Here is a 19,109-nt window from a genome sequence, read left to right on the forward strand (position 1 = left end):
GTAATATTATTTCTGTTTGAACTGGCTACTTGACCCCAAGGCTCCTTCCAAGGGGGATGGGCTTACCTAGGGGTAATAAATTTAATCAACTTTCATAAAGTACTATTGGACATTTAAATCCATGAACACTTTTTAATTGTACTATTTTATGGTTCAGCAGAAGATTTTTTTTCATTAACTTTTTGCTACTTTCCCCACTTTGCCCTCGGCCCCCAAGAGGAGGATGAAAAGAAATAACATGGACCTTATTTTCATACTTATCAAACTCCCAATGCAAAATAATCAATTCTGCAGAAATTTGAATGATTCTAAAGACAAAACACTTTCCTTTACTAAGCACAGTATTACCTATTGAACTGATGTATAAATCATAGGGCATATTTTTTTCCCTTCTAATTAATCTTCCATCACATTCAATCGGGAGCTTGCGGTAATTTAGTTTAAATTTTATTTTATTTAGAAATGAAATAGTCCCCAGTTAAAGGATTCTGTGTTGAATGCGTTTTAGTGCAAAAACTGTACCTTTACTTATTTCTAAGCAAAATCTGACTTACCTCCTGTCAACAATAAGACAAGAAGGTCAGAGGCCATTTTGACTGTTTGTTGACTACCATCGTCAAGGCGACCGGTGTTTGATTGGATGATGCGAATAAGATGACTGCTGAGGTTGGTGTCTGCTAATATGTCCTTCAAATCATCTGAAACAGTTTTGAAGAAAATTGAAGAAACTGTGTGTTGTCCGTAAAGATGTATTGATTGGAAATATTGACCAAACAAAATGAAACATGTAAAGTATAAAAATATCGAATCTTGAGGCAATGATTGCACCTCTAGGTAAGTTAAATCCTCATTTCTTTCATATGTATATGTAAGCCCTCCAAAACATCTTGGCCACATTCTTGGGGAGAGTATGTTTTTCAGACATGTAACACTACCTATGACAGTGAATAACCAGGTCACAATAGAAATTACCTGGTAAATGAAAAATTAAGAAGGACAAGTCTGAACAAAACTGTACAAAAAGGGCAATAACTCTGTATTAACTAGAAAACATCTTTAAGACTAAAAGAATCGCTCACCCCCTTGGGGGTGAGATAGCNCTTTGACGTGACGTTATTGTATTGTTGACGTGACGTTGAACCATTGTTATGAATAGGGGAAACCCCAGTCCCAACCCAAGGGTGTGATTAATAGAATATTTCACCCCCTTGGAATCTCAACCCGAGGGGGAAGATTCTTAAGTTGCCAAACACAAGGCTTTGACGTGACGTTATTGTATTGTTGAGGTGACGTTGAACCATTGTTATGAATAGGGGAAACCCCAGTCCCAACCCTAGGGTGTGATTAATAGAATCTCTCACCCCCTTGGAATCTCCACCTGAGTGGGAAGATTGTTAAGTTGCCAAGAGGCTTTGGCGAGTGTTTGGCAACTTAAGAATCTTTCCCCGTCCAGGGTAAGCGAAAAGGATATCTCACACTGGTAAAGTGCGGCTACACCTGTCAAGGGCAAGAGAAAAGGATATCTCACACCAGTAAAATGTGAATACACCTGTCCAGGGTAAGAAAAAGGATAGCTCACACCGGTAAAATGTGGATATACCTGTCCAGGGTAAGAGAAAAGGATATCTCACACCGGTAAAATGTGGATATATCTGTCCAAGGTAAGAGAAAAGGATATCTCACACCAGTAAAATGTGAATACACCTGTCCAGGGTAAGAAAAAGGATAGCTCACACCGGTAAAATGTGGATATACCTGTCCAGGGTAAGAGAAAAGGATATCTCACACCGGTAAAATGTGGATACATCTGTCCAAGGTAAGAGAAAAGGATATCTCACACTGGTAAAATGTGGATACATCTGTCCAGGGTAATAGAAAAGGATATCTCACACCGGTAAAATGTGGATACACCTGTCCAGGGCAAGAGAAAAGGATATCTCACACTGGTAAAATGTGGATACACTGGTCCAGGGTAAGAGAAAAGGATATCTCACACCGGTAAAGTGCAGCTACACTTGTCCAGGGTAAGAGAAAAGGATATCTCACACCGGTAAAATGTGGATACACTTGTCCAGGGTAAGAGAAAAGGATATCTCACACTGGTAAAATGTGGATACACCTGTCCAGGGTAAGAGAAAAGGATATCCAGCACTGGTAAAATGTGGATACACCTGTCCAGGGTAAGAGAAAAGGATATCTCACACTGGGAAAATGTGGATACATCTGTCCAGGGTAATAGAAAAGGATATCTCACACCGGTAAAGTGCAGCTACACTTGTCCAGGGAAAGAGAAAAGGATATCTCACACTGGGAAAATGTGGATACATCTGTCCAGGGTAATAGAAAAGGATATCTCACACCAGTAAAGTGCGGCTACACTTTTCCAGGGTAAGAGAAAAGGATATCTCACACCAATAAAATGTGGATACATCTGTCCAGGGTAATAGAGAAGGATATCTCACACCGGTAAAATGTGGATACACCTGTCCAGGGTTAGAGAAATTAATGTCCCCTTGATCCTGTGGTGGACCTGTAAATAGCAACAGTGACCTTGGCAATGATGGAAATCTTTTAAGAACTGAAGTCAGTAGAGTCCTGACAATGAATTACAACAGAACAATGTGGGATGTGATCGGCCAGGATATACTTTCAAAACAAAGGTATAGGTGTGAGGGATACACAGGTGTTATCACATATGACGGCAATTAAGGATCCCTGTCCCACTGCACTGTGGTTTTATCCTATACACTGTAACCTCCCCTTCACTTCTGTTAGGATTTAACTGTAGCACTCTTGGGTCAGGACACTTCCATTGGCTGGGTAGCTCTATCAGGTAGAGTGATAGTATAACAACCTGAGTATGGCTGGGTAGCTCTATCGGGTAGAGTGATAGTATAACAACCTGAGTATGGCTGGGTAGCTCTATCGGGTAGAGTGAAAGTATAACAACCCAAGTATGGCTTAGTAGCTCTATCGGGTAGAGTGAAAGTATAACAACCTGAGTATGGCTGGGTAGCTCTATCGGGTAGAGTGATAGTATAACAACCTGAGTATGGCTGGGTAGCTCTATCGGGTAAAGTGATAGCATAACAACCTGAGTATGGCTGGGTAGTATGGCTGGGTAGCTCTATCGGGTAGAGTGATAGTATAACAACCTGAGTATGGCTGGGTAGCTCTATAGAGTAGAGTGATAGTATAACAACCTGAGTATGGCTTGGTAGCTCTATCGGGTAGAGTGAAAAATAAAACAACCCAAGTATGGCTTAGTAGCTCTATTGGGTAGAGTGATAGTATAACAACCGGAGTATGGCTGGGTAGCTTTATCGAGTAGAGTGATAGTATAACAACCTGAGTATGGCTGGGTAGCTCTATCGGGTAGAGTGAAAATATAACAACCCAAGTATGGCTTAGTAGCTCTATTGGGTAGAGTGATAGTATAACAACCTGAGTATGGCTGGGGAGCTCTATCGGGTAGAGTGATAATATAACAACCTGAGTATGGCTGGGGAGCTCTATCGGGGAGAGGGAAAAAAAAAAAAAACCAAGTATGGCTTAGTAGCTCTATTGGGTATAGTATAACAACCTGAGTATGGCTGGGTAGCTCTATCGGGTAGAATGATAATATAACAACCTGAGTATGGCTGGGTAGCTCTATCCGGTAGAGTGATAGTATAACAACCTGAGTATGGCTGGGTAGTATGGCTGGGTAGTATGGCTGGGTAGCTCTATCGGGTAGAGTGATAGAATAACAACCTGAGTATGGTTGGGTAGCTCTATCGGGTATAGTGATAGTATAACAACCTGAGTATGGCTGGGTAGCTCTATCGGTTAGAGTGATAGTATAATAACCTGAGTATGGCTGGGTAGCTCTATCGGGTAGAGTGATACTATCAGGTAGAGTGATAGTATAAAAACCCAAGTATGGCTGGGTAGCTCTATCGGGTAGAGTGATACTATCAGGTAGAGTGATAGTATAAAAACCCAAGTATGGCTGGGGAGCTCTATCGGGTAGAGGGATAGTATAATAACCCAAGTATGGCTGGGTAGCTCTATCGGTTAGAGTGATAGTATAATAACCCAAGTAGGGCTGGGTAGCTCTATCGGGTAGAGTGATAATATAACAACCTGAGTATGGCTGGGTAGTATGGCTGGGTAGTATGGCTGGGGAGCTCTATCGGGTAGAGTTAGAGTATAACAACCAGAGTATGGCTGGGGAGCTCTATCGGGTAGAGTTAGAGTATAACAACCAGAGTATGGCTGGGTAGCTCTATCTGGTAGAGTGATAGTATAACAACCTGGGTATGGCTGGGTAGCTCTATCGGTTAGAGTGATAGTATAATAACCCAAGTAGGGCTGGGTAGCTCTATCGGGTAGAGTGATAATATAACAACCTGAGTATGGCTGGGTAGTATGGCTGGGTAGTATGGCTGGGGAGCTCTATCGGGTAGAGTTAGAGTATAACAACCAGAGTATGGCTGGGTAGCTCTATCTGGTAGAGTGATAGTATAACAACCTGGGTATGGCTGGGTAGCTCTATCGGTTAGAGTGATAGGATAATAATAATCAAGTATGGCTGGGGAGCTCTATCGGGTAGAGTGATGGGATAACAATCTGAGTATGGCTGGGTAACTCTATCGGGTAGAGTGATGGTATAACAACCTGAGTATGGCTGGGTAGCTCTATCGGGTAGAGTTAGAGTATAACAACCAGAGTATGGCTGGGTAGCTCTATCGGGTAGAGGGATAGTATAATAATAATCAAGTATGGCTGGGTAGCTCTATCGGTTAGAGTGATAGTATAATAATAATCAAGTATGGCTGGGTAGCTCTATCGGTTAGAGTGATAGTATAATAACCCAAGTATGGCTGGGTAGCTCTATTGGGTAGAGTAATAGTATAACAACCTGAGTATGGCTGGGTAGTATGGCTGGGTAGCTCTATTGGGTATAGTGATAGTATAACAACCCGAGTATGGCTGGGTAGCTCTATTGAGTAGAGTGATAGTATAACAACCTGAGTATGGCTGGGTATAGTGATAGTATAACAACCTGAGTATGGCTGGGTAGCTCTATCGGGTAGAGTAATAGAGCTATCGGGTAGAGTGATAGTATAACAACCTGAGTATGACTGGATAGCTCTATCGGGTAGCGTGATACTATAACAACCTGAGTATGGCTGGGTAGCTCTATTGGGTATAGTGATAGTATAACAACCTGAGTATGCCTGGGTATAGTGATAGTATAACAACCTGAGTATGGCTGGGTATAGCTCTATCGGGTAGAGTGATAGTATAACAACCCGAGTCTGGCTGGGTAGCTCTATCGGGTAGAGTGATAGTATAAGAACCTGAGTATGGCTGGGTAGCTCTATCGGGTAGAATGATAATATAACAACCTGAGTATGGCTGGGTAGCTCTATTGGGGAGAGTAATAGAGCTATCGGGGAGAGTGATAGTATAACAACCCGAGTCTGGCTGGGTAGCTCTATCGGGTAGAGTGATAGTATAACAACATGAGTATGGCTGGGTAGCTCTATCGGGTAGAGTAATAGAGCTATCGGGTAGAGTGAAAGTATAACAACCCGAGTCTGGCTGGGTAGCTCTATCGGGTAGAGTGATAGTATAACATCCTGAGTATGGCTGGGTATAGTGATAGTATAACAACCTGAGTATGGCTGGGGAGCTCTATTGGGTATAGTGATAGTATAACAACCTGAGTATGGCTGGGTAGCTCTATTGGGTAGAGTAATAGAGCTATCGGGTAGAGTGATAGTATAACAACCTGAGTATGACTGGATAGCTCTATCGGGTAGCGTGATACTATAACAACCTGAGTATGGCTGGGTAGCTCTATCGGTTAGAGTGATAGTATAATAACCCAAGTATGGCTGGGTAGCTCTATCGGGTAGAGTGATAGAATAACAACCTGAGTATGGCTGGGGAGCTCTATCGGGTAGAGTAATAGAGCTATCGGGGAGAGTGATAGTATAACAACCTGAGTATGGCTGGGTAGCTGTATCGGTTAGAGTGATAGTATAATAACCCAAGTATGGCTGGGTAGCTCTATCGGTTAGAGTGATAGTATAATAACCCAAGTATGGCTGGGTAGCTCTATCGGGTAGAGTGATAGAATAACAACCTGAGTATGGCTGGGTAGCTCTATCGGTTAGAGTGATAGTATAACAACCTGAGTATGGCTGGGTAGCTGTATCGGTTAGAGTGATAGTATAATAACCCAAGTATGGCTGGGTAGCTCTATCGGGTAGAGTGATGGTATAACAACCTGAATATGGCTGGGTAGCTCTATCGGGTAGAGTGATAGTATAATAACCTGAGTATGGCTGGGTAGCTCTATCGGGTAGAATGATAATATAACAACCTGAGTATGGCTGGGTAGCTCTATTGGGTAGAGTGATGGCATAACAACCTGATTCCAGGGTTCGAATCCTGGTCTAGCATCGCTGAATTTTACACTCATAACTCTGTTGTTGGTTATATTTTGTGTATTTCATCTTTATCATTTCTCATAGAAGTCTGGGAGGGTATCGTTTTCTTTTCAGAAATGATTTGTACTCGTGCCGAAAAAGCAGTTTCCTATACTAAGAGTTTTAGGTAGTGGTACGGGGATCCTTAATTTGAAGTGTTAAGGAAATATGATCAGGGGCTAGTTGTCCAGACAAATTGTGTCTGCATTGGCAAGTCAGCCATAAGGCTAGCCTATAACTATATGGAAGGAATCTTATAACAGATGAAATATCTCTGTTTTTGTGGTTTTCGTTACTTTACTCACCTATCTCAGAAAGGCTGATGAAGAGTTCTAGGATCATGTTTTCGTAGCAGTCGGATAGTTTCGTGTCCAGAAGGCTTACTATGGTACTACAGAGCGTTGACGACTGTAGCTTGTGTTGACACAGATCTGGGAGGACGGAAAGTCAAGTTACGTAAAAAACAGGTATTTATGATCATAATGTCCTTCAATAATGTTTTGTATTGAAAACAATCGAAATGTCCATTTCTGGTCATGGGTAAGCTAATATTTGATACAAAATTATTTCATTAATCTAGAAATACAACTGTCTTTCTCTATACTTACTTTTATAGAAATTTTCTACTTGGAAAAAGTACTTATTGCTGACATATTTCAGAACCGAAGCCAAAAACATTAAAACTGCATGTAATAAAGACTAAAATGTGATATATTTTTGAAGAAATTAGAGGAATTTTGAAAACATTTCATAGCAGTTGGACAAATTAAAAATCTGTTTCTGATTTACGGCCGTGTTTACCTGTGTCAACAAAACTGCCGATGGCGAGGAGCGCCATATTGCACATTTCCTTGTCGCCGCGGTGCTGCCACACATACTGTTCCAGTAGGTCCAGGGCGCCTTCCGTTAGCGCCTTCTCCAACATTTTGTCTACAAATAGCAAAACACAAACCTTCAAATCTCCAACACGGATTCATGGACTGAATAACGGTAGACTTCTGCCATGTATAAACATTTGTGATTTTTGCTGTAATATTATTGAAATGTACAATTTATAGACTCAAGTCCACACCCATCAACACTTTGCCAAAACACTTCATAAACAACTGGATCCCAATCCTTCGTGTACAGAAATTTAGTTTGATGAGATCAAACTTTTGTGGTAATATATCCGAACAAAATTTATTTTATTTTGCACTACAATGCTCAATAACTTTGATTTTAACGTGGTTTTCACATTTTCTAAATTATTACAATGAATGAGCTCCGAATTTGTGGATCTTATTCAGAATGCAAGAATAACACCCTACATTACAGGAGTGAAATTCACGGGTTGTGTTTAGACCATAAAATCAAAAGCGCTCTTGTGAGAGTTTAGAATTTATGGATCGTGTTCAGACGTCACATCGTTTTCAAACAAAAAAAATGTCTGGACATGGCTAGAAATGACTAAGTAAAAAAAAAAAAATATCCGAGGAAAAAAGTCGAAACTGAAAATGATGTACCGAATTATTCATATGATTTTTTTTTGAAATCGGCTTATAAAGTTAAGGAAGAGTTGTCTAACAAGATTTTGATCTACAGACAGACGGACGTACAAGCTGATTCCAGTTTAACTTCCAAATGATTATAATAAATCTAGTTTCGTAAAATGCAGGTCTGATGATATCTACTAAACTCACCGTTAGTATTGGTGACGTTGAGGAGGTAGCCACAAGCGGTGAGGCGTAGCCGGCTGGCCGCAGGATCTTCATTCTTCAGGTAGCTTCTCATCAGGTCCAGTAAAACGGGCAGACCGTTCTCTTGGTCTATAGCTTCACGGCCCTCGTCTTAAAACAAAATGCACAAAATAAGTCTATATATTTGAAAAAGACATCGTAAATGATTTGAGGATTTTGAATGCAACTTTATATTATCATCCAAAATCCAAGATCTTTGTATTTGTGTCATCTGAAAACAAAAGTTAACTCATTTCACCCCTGAAATTTCATAATGAACTTTTATAACCTTTAATTTGGAAGAGTTCAATGTGTCTTCAGGGGTGAATGAGTTAAAAGATAAGCCAATATGTTTGTAACATACAATGTAAGTTAGTCACGGATTTTGTATGCGACTTCATCATCAAAGTCAAGGTCGAATAGGCTTTAGTTTGTTTTGAACACAAACGGTAATTAAAAACTTATTTTGTGAGCTTTCAAAAATGTCTGGTTCCTTTTGTCAAGCTAAGGTGTGCAACATAAGAGTGCAAAATCAAGGTCATGATAATTGTATGTGTCAAGGTTGATATGCTAAAGATTGTTTTAAACACAAACAGTAATTGAAAACTTATTTTGTGAGCTTTCAAAAATGTCTGGTTCCTTTGTCAAGCTAAGAGTGCGAAGTCAGGTCAAGGTCTCTAAACTAAGAGTGCGAAGTCGGGTCAAGGTCTCAAACTAAGAGTGCGAAGTCAGGTCAAGGTCTCTAAACTAAGAGTGCGAAGCCAGGTCAAGGTCTCTAAACTAAGAGTGCGAAGTCAGGTCAAGGTCTATGTACTTGTCTCCATCAAATAGGTCAAGGGTTTTCTATAAGACTTATCAAAAGGGTCAAGGTTTAAGGTTCAAGGACATATGCGACTTCATCTACCAAGACAGAGGTAAATGACTAAAACAGGTAATTTTACATTTTAAACCTTTCACCCTATGTAACTTTAGTAGACTCTACCATGTGTTGATCTGGATGAGTCCATTTTGGTCTACAGTGATGAAAGGGTTAAATAACAAAAGCTGATCAGGTAGTAGGTCAATATATATGGGACTCTATTAAAAAGGTCAAGGTTTTTGTGTACATGAGACTAGTTTTTGATTTTGTGCATGGCTTTAAAACTAAGATCATAGGGCGGCTATTATGAATGGGTTCTGTTCTGGAGTTCGCTATCCAGAAATGTATTTATCCTGCATTAAGCAAACAGGGCCAACGCATAATCTCTGAGGACTCAAAGTAGGGGGATGGTCTTATCATAGGACAATGCAATAGCATCTGTTTACAATTCTACTCAGAACTGCAATAGAAATGAGTGGGCTTATTACCAGGCGTGGGCTTATTGCTTCGTAAATACATAATCTGCAGCGCTATATCTTTTTACATTTTTTACTTGTAATTTCAAACTAAAACATTCATATCTTTTAAGCAGTTTTCCTGTAGGCTTCCAACGAAATGTGTCCCAGAATTTTCACTGATAACTCATATGTATCTGAACCAAAAAATACATTGACCCTGTAAATTACACTATATCAGCTATATATCTAGCTGCACCGGAAAAACGTTGGTTGCAAAAAAATCTATTTTAGCCGATACCAATACACAGAACACAAAATCCTGCATATATCAGCACTTTATTCGGAGAACCGTTTAAAAAACCCAAATATCTTCCAGATTTTATCTACCACAATAAAGCTGGCGGAAACACAACAAATCGTTTAGAATTATGGACGGAAGGAAAATATATGGCCAAGCAGTAATTGTTTGGAAATGCTCCGACATTGTGTGTCATTTTAAACCAGTTCAATAGCTTTCGGTACAGGGGAGCCGGAGGCTGGTCTGACTCAATCCCCATCAATCTATCCTCCCTCGCTCCTGATAACCCTACTTCCTTCTTTTTATAGCCAGATAATTTTCTAGCCCTAAATTTGACATTTAAGTACGCATAATTTTAGCAGTGTGTTTGAATATAAATGCTCTGGTAAGATTCGGTAGTACCAAGTTGGAAGATAAGCCTATCTCTTTGGACCTTAATGTTACCTAAATTTACACATCCAATAGAATGGAACAGCTTTATCACCATGAAAATCCCCCCTCCGAAATCCTCCTCCTCACAAATTCTCACCCCCTCCCCATCCCTCAAAAACAAATAACAGAAAAACTCATTCAAGTCTTTCCCCGTCTTTCACCAACAAAGTATTATCCCCCCCCCCCCCCATATGCTGCAGGTTTCCAATAAATTGACTGGGATTTACTTCGAATTATCTCGGTTGCCAGTTCTATTTGATGAACGGCTTTGTGGTTCTAAATATAGGAAAATGAAATAATGGGTCGCAATGGTGTCCAATTTCGCCAGGGATATGTTTCAGGTAATGAAACCAACAAACAGCACAGTAAATAACACTATAATCGTTCTGGGTTGTGTGGGGGTGGGGAGAATAAATAAAATATAACATAAATCATTCATGAGACTTAGGTAGGGTTCCGGGTAAAGCAATCAGCTTGTTGGTGGACTCCTTTTACAGTAAGTCCTAACAAAAATTTGAAAAGAAATATAAAAGTTTAAAAGTCACAAGTATTAAGACTGCAGGCAAAACACTAGATAACTCTGTTGCTGTTTGTATGAACTCCCCTTAGTTAAGATTTGTATTAGAGAATGGCTGTGTTATGATCGGAGGTCCAGGGTCTATTTTCTCCCAGAACACTGTCAACTTTACTTTCGTTTGTTTTGTCAAGTCAGTAAAAATACCCATCCAATTCACATTTACAACTAACTTTTGGCTGTGGTAAAGGAATTTTCTAAATTCTTTCATTTTATTTATATCCGAAGTTGATTACTTAATTTTTCACTCTAAAAACTACATTTGAGCAAGGTTTAAGCATCTGGAAGTTATCAGAATTATTCTTTGACATATTTAATCAAGTAATATAGCTGATCTTAATGAATTTGAAATTGTATTTTTCCTGTATACATTTGGCTCATAAAAACAAACAAAACAAGCCTTTTTTATAGATCAGAGAATGTTGGGAAGAATTTCAGATTTACACGGATTATAATGAGAAGAATGTTGAGTTGTTTTGTGATTGATAGGAGCACACGGTTTTGTCCAAATAACACTTAGGTATGACCTTTGTGTAGGTGAGAGGGGGGAGATGGGGAAGGGGCAAGCGGGCTTGGCAAAGGCGAGGAACAGAGATAAGGTGATGAAACGTGGGGGTGGATAAGGACAGAATGCTGTGTTAATGAAAAATAATGAAGAATGGAAGGGAATAAAGTTACAGTGGAAAAAGAGAGAGATTTGGAAAGAAAGAAAGTAACAAATAGAAATGACAAAAGGGAGGGGAACAAAAGAGACAAATTAAGAGGAAAGACAGATGAAAAAGGGCAAAACAGGGATGGAAAGAGGAAAAAAGACAGGAGATAGAAAGAAACAATAAATGAGAGAAAAGGAATTAAAAGTAAGGAGAAGTATAGATAAGGGAAGACAGATTAATGAAGAAAGATTAGATGTTGGAAAAAATACAGACTTAGGGAGACATGGAAAGGAAGAATAGACACAAGATAAATGACAGAACAAACAAAAGGAGAAAGATAAATGGAATAAAGGAACGATGAAGAGACAGGAATGAAGGAGAGATAAATTGGAAAGAAAAGGATGAGTAAGTGGACGTAGTAGAAGGGGGAGTGAAGGAAGCGATCTCCAGTAATTATATCCTCTACTGTGTCTGTATCATGATTTACCTACACAACTTTTCAATTACGAGTCAGCACATACACAACTGTAGATCTTGCCTAAATGTATTGCCTGTATCATCCACAAGCTCACCTCGAGCTCCAGTCTGGCAGGAGGACACGCGCACTCACCTTAATGAATGAAACAGATTTCTCAAACCCAGCCCGTCAACAACCACAACTCTCTAGACCCAAAGATTAATACACAGCATAAATGGTTCCATTATACTTTTCTGACAATGCAAATATCAAGAAAAAAATGTAAGCCAGACATTTCTTCTGTTTCTTTCCCTTCCCCTGTTACTCCAATTTACAAAGTAACATATATACAGGGAATATGGCAACCCATAAAAAGTTGGGAATATTGCTCCAGCAACTTTCATCCCTGGAGTGTATTCAAGTTTTGAGCTACAAAGTAAAGTCAAGATTTTGATGGATCTTGACTTGTTAATGGTACTTCATGTTTTTTTGAAGAAAAAAGAATAAAAAGCCCTGGAGCTTGACTAAAAGTAATTTTCTTGAAGACTGCAAAACCATAAAATGGAAGAGATTCTTATTTCTGAACATTCTTGTGTCGACATTGTTTGTTTTCACCTGACCTTGCCACAACCTTGACCTTGTCCAAATAACCAGATACACTTTCTCCTTCAGGCCATGTGTGCAAACAACAGCAAGCCTGCTGCCACAAATTAAACCTACAAGAAGCACCACCTGTTGATAAATGTTTGTAGGGCCTTTGTGTGGTGAATATTATACAAGTTGATACTATAAACAACTGAAATGTACGTATACATCTAAAATGTCATTCATAATGAAACTGAGATCACAGTGAAATTGACATCAGAATAAAATGACATCACCATAAAACTGACATCACAATGAAATTGACATCAGAATGAAATGACATCACCATAAAACTGACATCACAATGAAACTGGTACCACAATGAAATTTACACCATAATGAAACTGGCATCACAGTGAAAATGAAATCACCATGAAATTCATACTTGATGTGATATTGACAATTAGGCTATTCTGTCTATAAAGATCCAACATTGTAGAATAATTGAACTTGCGATAGAAGTGAAACTCATATATCGATATACAGTATTATTGCTAATTTTGCTATCTGACTTCAAAACAATATACCTGTGTATAAAACCCACATCCACATTTATATAAAACACCAATTTTGCAAAAAGTGTCTCGATTTTAAAGCCTTCTGTATATATAACAATCAACAGCATTGAAATATCATATAGGTCAACTTTGCACTAGAAGCACTTTAATAAATGTCAGTTTTTTCACAACAAATCTTAAATGTGATTGGTTCGTTTGGCGAGTGAGAAAAAGGTAAAATGCATATGCTTTTAAGGATCCCTGTACCACTGCAAAGTATTGGAAACTTTTATCTGGCATGACTCTATTCCGTCTTTGCGTATTGCAGAGTTATCTTCTCTTGGGAGCAGGTATTGATTGTAACGTCATTGGTTTGTGTGAGAAAATTACGTCGTTTTCTCAAAAATTGATGACGTACCTCTCACAAACAAGTGACGTAACAATCAATACCTGCTCCCAAGAGAAGATAACTCTGCAATACGCAAAGACGGAATAGCTTTGAAGGAAAATCTTACCTTTCAGGACTTTTATGAGAAATAATAAAGATGAAACAAACAAAACATAATCAACAACAACAACAACAACAGCGTCTGAGGTTAAAAACTGGGGCTCGACTGGGATTCGAACCCTGAACTTCTGATTGTTGTACCATTGCTCTTAACTCATTCACCCCTAAAATTTCATAATGAACTATTCCAACTTTGAATTAGAAGAGTTCAAATGTGTCTTTAGGGGTGAATGAGTTAACTGACTGAGCTACCTGGTCAACGGAACTTATCCAGGCTCAACTGTGCTGCAGTTGTATCCAAATGGGGTCCAAACTCATTCACCCCTGCATATTTAAGCTGGACTTGCCCAGTCTTTGATTTGGTACGGTTCAAATGACTTTAGGGGGTGAATGAGTTAAGGGGAGGTTACTTTATATATGAACAAGCCATTCGGATTGATATGTCTCATCTGTGTCCCGCTTTGACCATCAATGCACATGTCAAGTTTGGTTGGTCTAGCACTTATAGTTTCAGAGAATCTAACTTAAACGTAAAAACTAAATGTTGATGGAGATGCTGTCGAAGTCAATGGACCATGAAAGGTAGGCCGCATCCAGCATGTGATGAATGGGTTGGTATGTACTACCTAACATGCATCTTTGGTTGGTCTAGCACCTATACTTTCAGTGAAATTAACCTAAACGCAAATCCTTAATGTTGACGCGCTGCTGTCGCCAAAAAAGCAACACCTTAGTCTCGCTTCCGCTACTTCGTGGTAGCGAGACAAAAACCAGTGCAGTGGGACAGGGATCCTTAAATGAATGGAATGTTGAAGCCCCCCCCCCTGAGATCTATTACTCCTGTTTACAGACACTTGTATCATACCAGTAGTCAATTTCATGTCTAAATCACCTGCTGCAGGTTGTCTGTATATTGCAATGAAAGATATTCCAATCACAGTGTCTGAGGGTAGTCCACATGTAGCATTCCTTTTCCAACCAGTTTTACTAAATTGGCTGAGAAGAGGTACATATGAAGCTGTTACCAACGTGTACACAAATTACCCTCATGTACACTCACATACACACTTTCCTTAACAGCCTCTATATATGACACTAATGACTTGGGCAGATAGATCATGTGTCCGCTATACTAATATACTGCAATCCTCAGTGTATGTGGTTAAAACCTGATCCCTCTTGGAAAGGGAAAGGTGGAAAGCTACGAACATCTCCCTTACACTCATCACAGAGAATTAATCTGTTTGTTATCAGTCAGGAGGAAAATATCACAGCATCCATACATGTACCAGGAAATGGGGAGATACCAAACCAAAAGGAAAGGCAACACAACAATAAACAAAATCTGAAGTGTTCATTAATTTACTGAAGGCTAGACAGATATTAAAGATTATTACCCAAAAGATTGGAAACTCATTCACCCCTGAAATTTCATAATGAACTATTCAAACCTTTGATTTGGAAGAGTTCAAATGTGTTTTCATGGGTGAATGAGTTTAGTGGGGAATAAGTATTGTTTCTCCCACTTGATTGATGTTCATATATCTGAAGTATATTTTCCAACTTGAGCAGGTCCAGTCTATTGAGTGTGATTATTATTATTTCTACCAGGCAGATTTTAACAAAACTTTCAATATGCAAGATAAGAGAAGGTTGCACCCAAAAATTTTCACCTGATTGTAAAATTTCTATATCCCCCAAATCCATAATAGACTCTACTAGTCTTTCCTAGGTAATGCCCCCCCCCCCCCCCCCAAACAACAACAATCGCTGGAAACCCCATTTTTACACCTTCAGTTTAAAATCCACATCAATTGGTTTCTTGTTTTTTGTAATTCATAAGTACATCATTTTCTGCTGATCACAGAGTCATTTGAAAGTTTTTGAATAATTTGATTGACCCTTGTGACTTGGAAAAAACAAGAAAATTATTTTGGACTCCATTTAACGAAGCTACAATCCTTATATCTTGACTCTAGGCCTTTTGAGTCTTCGAAGGAAGTCATTATTTTTTTCTAAAATATGACCCCGTTGACCTTGGAAATACTGTAGGTCAAAGGTCATTTTTTAACCAACATTGTTGAGCTCCATTCCAGGAAGCTAACAACCAAATATAGTGACTCTAGACATTTCTCTTCTTCAACAGAAGTCATTTAAAAGGAAAGTTTATTGCAGACGACGGAAGACGGACAAACACTGCACCTGGCATATGCTTACTTAACCTTTGGGGAAGGCGAACTGAAAACAACACATGGTCAGACTGGGGTTCAAACCCTGAACCTCTGATTACGATAAGATTGCTTTAGCCAAATGAGCTCCCTGATTACAGATAGAACCCTGGCTCAGTCTCGCTACAGTCATATCTAAAACAAAACTAAGGGGAGGTTACTATGGAATTATCTGATGTTTTTGTACACAGTGGAACAGAGATCTTTCATTAGAATATTACAGTTTAGGTATAGACCTAAACTCCCCTGTAAATTGCCTTGGTGACGTAGCTTCTGTGCACTTAAATTTTGTTTTCTTCATCTGCCATAGATCTTTAAACCAATCCTGTTCCTTTGTGATTTCCCCAGTATTTTCAAGATTTTTTTTCATTTCAAGACAAGAAACTTTAATGTGAGTCACATCAAGGATTGTCTCGAAACATGCAACGTTGAAAAACATCCACATTTAAAGACGATTTATAGACCGAAAGTCACATTATCACACAGGTTCCGTCAAAAACAAAAACACACCGGAGAGAAATAGGCAGTGGTTGTAACGAGTTCACAATTTCTTATACATGTATGCATAAGGGTTTATATGCTCAGGTTTTCGGTTGTATCAGAAATGATCTTGTCCTAAAAAAACCAAAATCTGTCTGCACAAAGAAATACTTCCACGTACAGACCTCTATTGGCGATGTATCTGCCCCGAGTGAGATGGACGGCCTTAGTCAGACACGTCTTTTCCAGTGCAATAACAGTAATTTTCCTACTTCCTTTGTAGTTCTGGATTTATGACATCCTTCTGACAGATGTGTTATTGCAACACCAGCCAGATCAGGTTCCCCGTATTGTACTTCGGAGCACAAGATACAATTACCTATGGCTTTTCCTTCTTTCCAGTAACGAGGTAATGAATAGAACACTAATTGGCCATTTCTGTACACAGCTATACAGTCATAAACAGGGAACTGCCAAGATGAAAGACGATAATATTTACTTAACAGTACTTTTCTTGGAAGGTTTTTTCCAACATGAACTTTCAGTTATCACAAGCTATAATTATGTATAGCATATATTTATGTAAGAAAATATGTCCCCAAAAATACAGACTCCTATTCCAAATTTGCTTGTAGCCACATTTGTCAGTTTCTAGTGATTTTCTGTACAAGTCCCTTAATGTATAGGTTTCTTTTCAGAAATGATTGATTAATTACAGTTATTGTCACACAGGTAAAAATAGTTTCCATTCATACAGTAGCAGATTTTAGCATTGGGCCAGGAATCCTTAAGAATCAAACAGCTTTCAGTTGGCATTCATAGGCAATATGAAAGCCAACTTAACAAATACAAATTTCAACATAATTTGTACTTCAAAAACCATCGAACAAGAGGATTAAAAGGGAAAAAAATAGTAAATATAAGCATTGAACTGCTTTTAGTTTGCATTCATTGGTTATATGAATGCCAACTGGGCAAAGATAAACTCGATAAAGTGTATAAGTGCTTTATCATATATGTTGAATATGAAGTTTAACTCATTCACCCCTCTCTGAACACACATTTGAACTCTTCCAAATGAATGGTTGGAATAGTTCATTATGAAACTTCAGGGGTGAATGAGTTAAATACTGTTGGACAACTAGCTTATAGCCTTAAGAGTAATAGATCTACAAAATGCAAAGTCTTACAAATAATTTATATGGACCAACGGAATAATTAAAGCAAATGCCCAATACCCAATCCTCTATGATTTGAGGGCATTATAAAAAAAAACATTAAATGTACACACCAATAGGTTTTTAAATATTAATATTTTTTTAACGGTAGAAGATTTTGAGGTGTTATGGTTAGTCAGAGACATGTAAAGTGCATAATTTATATTGTAAAATTTTGGTCTGACAATTTCAATCGTAACAAAAATTAGCCACTTGAAATATTTCATTTGTTAGTTATCTCCAAATTAATGGCTAAAGATATTTAAATAAACCCAGATATTCTTCCTAATGTCTTTTAAAACTAGCTATCAGCTGGCTGGCTTCAAAAACATTTCTAGGTTTTATGTTGTAATTAGCTATGAAACTGTTCATCACTTTAACATTGACCCGGACCATGTCTTCTTCTGACGATTTGCCATACCCGCTAAATTGAGCATACTAGAACACCGAAGCCATTCTTTTGATGGAGTGTTAACTGTAATTCCATCTTTATACAATATTAACCCGGGAAACACCTTAGAGTTAATTTCATTAGCGTATCCCTAAATATAAACGTGATACCATTTATTTTCAGACTCAAAAGTACACACTTAAATGTTTGTGTGAAATTGTTAGAAACGATTAATGTTTTGTGTATTTGATATCCGTTGGCATGGTTACCACTTGAGGAGTCTCTGTTCATCATTTCAAAACGTTATCTAAAAGCTGTTACTTAAAAACACTTTTGCGACGTGTAATGAGACAGAAATGTGGTGCCCAACACACTATTTATATACAAAGTAATTATTTCTTAAGAAAATCATCGAATTTCAAACCAAGGTTGCAGTGTTATTTTTTATGAGATCATACATCCCTGTTGCTTTTGACAGGAATTTTTACATTATCTCAAACCCCCCATTCCCAACCCCTGGATTTGAAGGTGTGATTTCTCTCCCCATTCCTATACATCTGCCTATTTAAATAATTATGGCGACAACTTGTAATGTTTCACATGCTAAATAGCTATTTATAGACATATTTTTTTCGTAACTATTAAATTTTAAAAGTCGGGCAAATTTAGCTTTAATCACCCTCCCCGATTCCAAAATTAAAAGATGTGATTCTATCGCTATAAATATAAAAATGTTGGAATTCTTCCACATATGATTCAATGTTGTGATTCTCTTGAGGTCTTGAAGCCAGTGTCTCATCTGCTATCTTCATACATTAAGGAATGCTTACTGCAATTAAATTGTAAATAAATCATGCTAGAGTGGAGGGAGGGATGGGAATACCGGCACTGCCAGATAAAGGTACACGGACGGAATGAAGGAGGAAGACAGGTGATGGAGGACTACGGAGGTATGCTGTAAAATATTGTCAGTAGATCTCGGGATTTGATAAGTTAATATCTAGGTAACAACAGAATATGTCATCATCTGAGTTTAATATAAAAATTGTTTGATCAGTGTAAGCAGGATGTTTCAGCAATAAATCTTCAGCAAGCGAGATAAAGGCTCTTTTTCAGTCTGCTTTCAATTTCCCTTAGAATTTTCCCTTAATCACCAATCATTTAAATAAATCCAATTTTAGCCACCAAATAAAGTGTATAAATGCGTTAACA

General features: G+C 38.4%; 1 protein-coding gene across 2 annotated transcripts in view; it reads right to left on the reverse strand.

Annotated features, from left to right (window-relative positions):
- Positions 1-19,109, reverse strand: part of LOC110455679 (rap1 GTPase-GDP dissociation stimulator 1-like) — a 54,345-nt gene that overhangs the window by 18,413 nt on the left and 16,823 nt on the right. For both annotated transcript variants that reach the window (XM_021505949.1, XM_021505948.1), the window contains exons 6-9: positions 8,165-8,311; positions 7,284-7,412; positions 6,788-6,913; positions 555-698 (exon numbers count right to left, since the gene is read on the reverse strand). In XM_021505949.1, the coding sequence (XP_021361624.1) occupies positions 555-698; positions 6,788-6,913; positions 7,284-7,412; positions 8,165-8,311 (546 nt within the window). The remainder of the gene's footprint in view (positions 1-554; positions 699-6,787; positions 6,914-7,283; positions 7,413-8,164; positions 8,312-19,109) is intronic.

The sequence above is a fragment of the Mizuhopecten yessoensis genome, unplaced genomic scaffold, assembly GCF_002113885.1.
Source record: "Mizuhopecten yessoensis strain PY_sf001 unplaced genomic scaffold, ASM211388v2 scaffold8361, whole genome shotgun sequence".
Taxonomy (NCBI): domain Eukaryota; kingdom Metazoa; phylum Mollusca; class Bivalvia; order Pectinida; family Pectinidae; genus Mizuhopecten; species Mizuhopecten yessoensis.